Source organism: Ipomoea triloba, chromosome 13 (assembly GCF_003576645.1).
Source record: "Ipomoea triloba cultivar NCNSP0323 chromosome 13, ASM357664v1".
Classification (NCBI taxonomy): domain Eukaryota; kingdom Viridiplantae; phylum Streptophyta; class Magnoliopsida; order Solanales; family Convolvulaceae; genus Ipomoea; species Ipomoea triloba.
This window is the reverse complement of record NC_044928.1, coordinates 18,276,423-18,283,970: the sequence shown is the minus strand read 5'-3', so window position 1 is coordinate 18,283,970 and position 7,548 is coordinate 18,276,423. Positions and strand designations below refer to the sequence as shown.

The 7,548-nt window shown below is 35.0% G+C and overlaps 1 protein-coding gene across 1 annotated transcript; it reads left to right on the top strand.

Annotated features, from left to right (window-relative positions):
* Nucleotides 1-437: 437 nt before the first annotated feature.
* Nucleotides 438-7,320, top strand: LOC116001924 (ribose-phosphate pyrophosphokinase 1-like). The gene is made up of 8 exons (XM_031241883.1): nt 438-696; nt 1,434-1,595; nt 4,240-4,488; nt 4,803-4,946; nt 5,042-5,209; nt 5,668-5,737; nt 6,211-6,292; nt 6,573-7,320. The coding sequence occupies exons 1-8, from the start codon at nt 571-573 to the stop codon at nt 6,751-6,753; spliced, it is 1,182 nt and encodes a 393-aa protein (XP_031097743.1). The 5' UTR covers nt 438-570; the 3' UTR covers nt 6,754-7,320.
* The last annotated feature ends 228 nt before the right edge of the window (nt 7,321-7,548 follow it).

The following is a 7,548-nucleotide window of genomic DNA, read 5'->3' as shown; positions in this document are numbered from 1 at the left end:
GATCCGGTAACATACCATTAAGGGCCAAAAGACATAGGGTTTGTTTAGTACTCTTTTTAACATAATTCAAATGATTTATTTATTTCTAATTTTGGTACATACGTAATTCCAATGATATATTTCCTAAAATAAAAGACGAAAGTCATAGGGTTTTTTTTTTTTTTTTGAAGGTGCATAGGGTTTATTTAGTACTCTTTTAACATAATTCAAATGATTACTTATTTCTATTTTTGGTACATACGTAATTCCAATGATATATTTATTTGCTTTTTTGGTACATACATTATTCGAAAAAAACATACATAATTCTAAAATGTCTGGCGTGTAGGTACCAATAGAAAATGGGATAAGCTCAGAAACTCAGAAAGCGTTTCAAAAGACAACGACGTCGTATAAGCAACACTGCCACACGTTGCAAAATCCTATAAATGGCGAAAGCCGTAGAAACACACAAACAGTCCCCGCCATAAGAAGCGGAGCTTCTAAACCTAAAACTCCACCTCCATTCTCTCTCTCTCTCTCTCTGCACATACATACACAGTGTGTATATCTATACATACGTATAGGAAGATGGCTTCGTTGGCGCTGCCGTTTCCTTCGACATCCTCATCTTCGAATTCTCTGTCATCTCCGGCTTCTCTCCCTCGGAGGACCTTCGTCCCCAATCGAAGCCTCCGTTCTCCTTTGAACGTCGTCGTAAGTCTTTTTGTTTATTTGTTATTATATTTGGCTGTGAGTTTTTCGGCTTGTTAATCTTGTGAGAGTTGTTATCTGAGTTTCACGTCTTTCACATGAACTAAGTTGTATAGAGGAACTTCTTATCTATTTGATTTTATTGAAAAGGATACGTGTCTGTGTCACGTTCTGTAGGGCCTTCTTTATCAAGTATGTGATTGACATAAATGGATGATTTAAAAAAAAATAAAATTCACGAAGGCTTTGGCTTTCATGAATTAGATTGTCCACGGAAAATTTAGAAGTTCCATTTGTGCAAAGATTTTTATTTTATTTTTTTTGAGTTTGAATCTTGTGAATGGAAGATAAGGTATTGGGAGAGCTTCCCAAAGGAATTCTGCTAATAACTTGATTTTGGATTAGTCTAAGTCTACTTTGGCTATCGGTGGGTGAAAATTTTTCTGGGATAAAATTTAGGATCCCAAATTTAAAACTAATGTATTTTTCTGCTGTTCTATTTGAAGATTTATCCTCATCTTAATTTCCTTTGTTTTTGGGTAGTCTTGCACTGTCTTGAAAATGGATCCCCTCTCTATTTTTACAAAGTTTATATATTGAGAACTTTGTTCAAATGCTTAGAATGCATGTGTGTGTTTTTTTTTTTTTTTTTTTTTTTTTTAAATATAAATTTGTTCTTTATAATGTTTAGTTTCTGAAGTTGATGGCTGCTAATGTATTTTGTTTAAATTCTGCTTTAGAAATGTGAGGTCACTGAACCAATAAATGGAAAGCCAATTGTGCCGGTCCTAACTGGGGGGACACTTCCGAAGCTCTTGAATTCAAGATGCCTCACAGATGCAGTTAGAAATGACCATAGGCCCAAAATATTTTCTGGCCTTTCTAATCCTGCCCTTTCTCAGGTAAGTGTTTGTGTAACAAGTGATGCTATAGAAATAGTGAAATACAGGATGCTAAATTACTACTTTTTTATTATATTATATTTTTGGGAGTTATAAGATATTAGTAGAATATGACTTGAAAAGACTGCTAATATCCTTTCTCAAGACCACTTGAAATTTATTATGTATTGGCATCATATATTGAGATTATACAGTGGTAATCAGTAAGCGACAATGTGATTAGTGGAAAAGATAACCTTAAAGGAAGATTGCCGAAAAACCTGAAATGTCTAAATTTGCAGCCCTTGTCTACACACTTGGTGATAAGTAATTAGAGCCCTATTGAGTTCTCTCTCTATTTCTCTACAAGAAATAAAAGGTCAGATGTTAAAAACTGGTGCTGTAAGAAAAGCTTTCACTGATAAATCTTGATGGAGTTGCTGCTGCATATACTCCTGAATTCAGATGTATGAATGAGTTCTCCAAGAAGGATAACTTAGAATAGCAGAAGTCTTCAAGAAAAGGAAAATAAGGATATCAAATTAGAATTATGAATAAATTCAGTCTTCCATTTTTCTCATAAAATATACTCTGCTACCCACTGAAATGCTCATCCATAGGACTGGATCTATCTAACTTATGCAGACTTTGAGGGGATTTTGAAATTTGGGTTGGAGCTGAGGGATTGACATGTTTTAATAGATACGGAGTAAAACATTAGGTCATATGGGTTTTCAAAGCAGTAGCCTGGTTGCAGAGGATGACCATAAACATCTCTCACTTTTTCTGCCTTATTACTGTTTATTTGTCTTCTCCATCAATCTATGAGCTCTTTATCCGCTTTTCACTTTTCAAAAACTGATAACTGAGGCTGAAAGATTTTAAATGAATTCTAATCTCTTTCTTTGTAATACAGTGATGATTAGTGTTCTTTTTGACGATTATTCATCTTTTCAATCAATCTCTGAGCTCTTTTGAGAAGTGAATAACCACAGGAATATGTGATGTGCCGACCATCTCTTTACTGTGGTGGTTATGTCTTTATTTTCTTTTTCAATGAATTTCTTTCTCCTTATTCTTCTGACTTCTATATTATTGAATACTTGGTTCCTTGAGATTAACTAAAATTTTAATTAATACATTCTTTCCGTCTTTTTTCAATTAATATAACATTATCTGATATCTTAGGAAATTGCCTGGTANTTTTTTTTTTTTTTTTTTTTTTTTTTTTTTTTTTTTTTTTTTTTTTTTTTTTTTAAATATAAATTTGTTCTTTATAATGTTTAGTTTCTGAAGTTGATGGCTGCTAATGTATTTTGTTTAAATTCTGCTTTAGAAATGTGAGGTCACTGAACCAATAAATGGAAAGCCAATTGTGCCGGTCCTAACTGGGGGGACACTTCCGAAGCTCTTGAATTCAAGATGCCTCACAGATGCAGTTAGAAATGACCATAGGCCCAAAATATTTTCTGGCCTTTCTAATCCTGCCCTTTCTCAGGTAAGTGTTTGTGTAACAAGTGATGCTATAGAAATAGTGAAATACAGGATGCTAAATTACTACTTTTTTATTATATTATATTTTTGGGAGTTATAAGATATTAGTAGAATATGACTTGAAAAGACTGCTAATATCCTTTCTCAAGACCACTTGAAATTTATTATGTATTGGCATCATATATTGAGATTATACAGTGGTAATCAGTAAGCGACAATGTGATTAGTGGAAAAGATAACCTTAAAGGAAGATTGCCGAAAAACCTGAAATGTCTAAATTTGCAGCCCTTGTCTACACACTTGGTGATAAGTAATTAGAGCCCTATTGAGTTCTCTCTCTATTTCTCTACAAGAAATAAAAGGTCAGATGTTAAAAACTGGTGCTGTAAGAAAAGCTTTCACTGATAAATCTTGATGGAGTTGCTGCTGCATATACTCCTGAATTCAGATGTATGAATGAGTTCTCCAAGAAGGATAACTTAGAATAGCAGAAGTCTTCAAGAAAAGGAAAATAAGGATATCAAATTAGAATTATGAATAAATTCAGTCTTCCATTTTTCTCATAAAATATACTCTGCTACCCACTGAAATGCTCATCCATAGGACTGGATCTATCTAACTTATGCAGACTTTGAGGGGATTTTGAAATTTGGGTTGGAGCTGAGGGATTGACATGTTTTAATAGATACGGAGTAAAACATTAGGTCATATGGGTTTTCAAAGCAGTAGCCTGGTTGCAGAGGATGACCATAAACATCTCTCACTTTTTCTGCCTTATTACTGTTTATTTGTCTTCTCCATCAATCTATGAGCTCTTTATCCGCTTTTCACTTTTCAAAAACTGATAACTGAGGCTGAAAGATTTTAAATGAATTCTAATCTCTTTCTTTGTAATACAGTGATGATTAGTGTTCTTTTTGACGATTATTCATCTTTTCAATCAATCTCTGAGCTCTTTTGAGAAGTGAATAACCACAGGAATATGTGATGTGCCGACCATCTCTTTACTGTGGTGGTTATGTCTTTATTTTCTTTTTCAATGAATTTCTTTCTCCTTATTCTTCTGACTTCTATATTATTGAATACTTGGTTCCTTGAGATTAACTAAAATTTTAATTAATACATTCTTTCCGTCTTTTTTCAATTAATATAACATTATCTGATATCTTAGGAAATTGCCTGGTATATGGGCCTTGACCTTGGAAAGATCAACATCAAGAGGTTTGCAGATGGTGAAATTTATGTGCATCTACAAGAGAGTGTTCGAGGCTGTGATGTCTACTTGGTGCAGTCCACCTGTCCTCCAGCCAATGAAAATCTCATGGAGCTTTTGATAATGATAGATGCCTGCCGAAGGGCTTCAGCGAAGAACATCACAGCAGTGATTCCATACTTTGGATATGCTAGAGCTGATAGAAAGGCAAGTTTGATTTATATTACAGATGAAATGCAGTCTGCTTTTTATTTTATTTTATTTTATTTTATTTTTTGTAAATCTCTCTCTCTCTCTCTCTCTCACACACACACAGTTCCTGTTAGCTTTCTGATTGGGCCTGATTTCACAGATTTTTTGAAATTTTATATTTTAAGAAATTTCTGCCTACGATCCTCTTTTCTATTTCTTCCCAAGCTGAATGGTGGAAGTTATGGATGTGGTTCAATGGATTCATTAAGGACTCGAACTAGATGAACTTTTGAATAGGGTGTGACGTGTCCAACACATTTTTGTTTCAGACCCAAGGCCGTGAATCTATTGCAGCCAAATTAGTTGCAAACATCATTACAGAAGCAGGTGCAGATCGCGTTCTTGCTTGTGATCTTCACTCTGGGCAATCCATGGGTTACTTTGATATTCCAGTGGATCATGTATACTGTCAGGTAACTGCTTCAAGATTAAAAAATAAAAAATAAAAATCTATTAATGCTCATGTTTGACTATAACTGAAAGTGAACTTTGTTTTTGCATGCGAAAGCCGGTTGTTCTTGATTATCTTGCCAGCAAGAAGATTTGTTCGAATGATTTGGTAGTAGTCTCTCCTGATGTTGGAGGGGTTGCTAGAGCACGAGCTTTCGCAAAAAAGTTATCCGATGCACCTTTAGCCATTGTGGATAAAAGGCGCCAAGGGCACAATATTGCTGAGGTAGTTTAACATCTTGACACCAGTTTGCTATACCTTCCTATTATATGATATTTACACTGCAATCACGTGATATGTGTTTGCTCATTCAAAAGGTATTTCTTGGATGTTGTCAAATGTGAGTTAAAAAAGTGGGAAGAAGTTATAGAGGTTTCCTAGTGTGTGGTGGCAATATTTGTTAGTTTTAATTTGCACAAGTGGTGATAAAACAAGTAGGTTGTAGCCTATACATCTACATAAGCTTGTAAGCTATTGCCATGGAGTTAAAGCCACATAGCGAATCCGTGAAACCAGAGACTGCTATAAAATGGAAATATAATTAATTGAACCAACTTAGGGATAATAACTTCTGTTGGGTGACGGGAGATTCCAGATAGATGACTAGCAGGATCTATTATCTGATTGTAGGCATGCCTACGACCTGTTGTACGCTTTTGGTTGATGATATCATTATCTTGCAGGTTATGAATCTGATTGGTGATGTCAAAGGAAAAGTTGCCGTGATGGTTGATGATATGATTGATACAGCAGGTGAGTTAGCTGCTCATATGCCAAAGCGACACATTTTTTATTCATAAAGATATTGTAGATTTATAGGAGGCCGAGAAATCTGGAGGGAATGGTTATTATCTTACAGCATTGGTGCTTTCAAGATTCATGCATTTTGGCCAAGTCGATAATTTTTCAACTCCATCTTGAAAGAAGCTGTACAAAATATATATGAAGCTTGCAACCTTAAAATATCTTAAGGAAGCTATATATTGACAAGACTAATATTTTATGTCCTTCTGTTTACCCTTGTCCCACTTTAAAGAGAATTGTCTCGATTATAATTTTCTATTGCTATATTATTTGTTAAGGGACTCATTCTTGTTGTAATTTGCACTACACATTGATTCTGCCCAGCTGCATTGTTTGACCATTCTTCTGTCTAAACATAATGACTACTTTGTTCAAATTTTGTGTTTTTTCCTTTTATCTTGCTGATCCTTCTGGGGTTTTAGGGACTATCGCAAAAGGTGCAGCCTTGTTACATGAGGAGGGAGCAAGAGAAGTATATGCATGCTGTACACATGCTGTTTTCAGGTAATGTTTCTCAATTTACTTCTGACCGCTGTATGGCCATATCCTCTCAACACTCCGCTCAATGTGTTTTCTTTCATTCCATAAGTTAGGAACTGCATATGAATGAGTGTTGAATTTCAAAAAACAAATTCAAATCAACAAATCATACATATAAAGTGAAGAGAAGCTGAGCTATACTTTAGTTTGAGAACTGGGTTTTAAACTTTTAATTCACAATGTATTCCATGTCCAGTAATCTCTGTTACACGATTGATCTTATGCTTGTAATTTGAATTTGCAGCCCCCCAGCAATTGAGAGGCTGTCTAGTGGCCTGTTTCAGGAGGTCATTATCACCAACACAATTCCGGTAACAGAGAAGAACTATTTTCCACAGCTGACGGTTCTTTCAGTCGCAAACCTCCTGGGAGAAACCATTTGGCGAGTGCACGATGACTGTTCTGTGAGTAGCATCTTTCAGTGAAGCAAAACAATAGGAGAAATTTGCTGACATCCCTGCATTAATAACTTCTTGGTGGTCTGCTGGACAGCCTCTTTTACCTATTTTTTTCCTGGTCCCTGAATCGACTCTTTTCCATTGGCACGAAGAATTCTTCATGCCCCTAACCTACCCATTACTCTATGCAGCTTACATACCCATCTTTATACACCTTTTTATTCCAAACAGGAGATCAATTTTCTCCATTTGCTTATTTTCATTCCAACCTAGAGAAAATCAAAATCTGTCCTGCATTTAACAAACAGTTGATAAAGCTATAGTTGAAGTTCCGACATCTTTCGCTACTGTCCAAGTGAGGGAGCTGCAAGCAAGATTCTGTCTTTTGATGATATGAAATAAAGATTAAGGTAGATGAAGATCCATTTGGTTTGAGTTGGACTCAGTTGATAACTGTAGGATGATTATGCATTGTACTTGTGATCCATTCCTTTTGCCATTGGGGATGTCGATTTTGCTTCAGAACCAAAAGAAATTGAATTAGAGTTATTTAATGGATTATCATTGTTATTGTTATTATATAGCATACATGCAGAACCAGTGGTGCACGGCTGCACGCATTACATCTTGATGCCTCAATTTTTTGGCAAATTTTACTGCACGGTCCACATGAAACATGGTCAAAAACTTTTTTTTTTTGAGTTAATATCCAGTTAGTCCTTGAACATAGTAGATTTAGGGAGGTGTATTCAACGTTATTATTTTTACTCATAATATGGTGAGATTTATATGCTAATTACTCATATAGTATTAATAAGCATA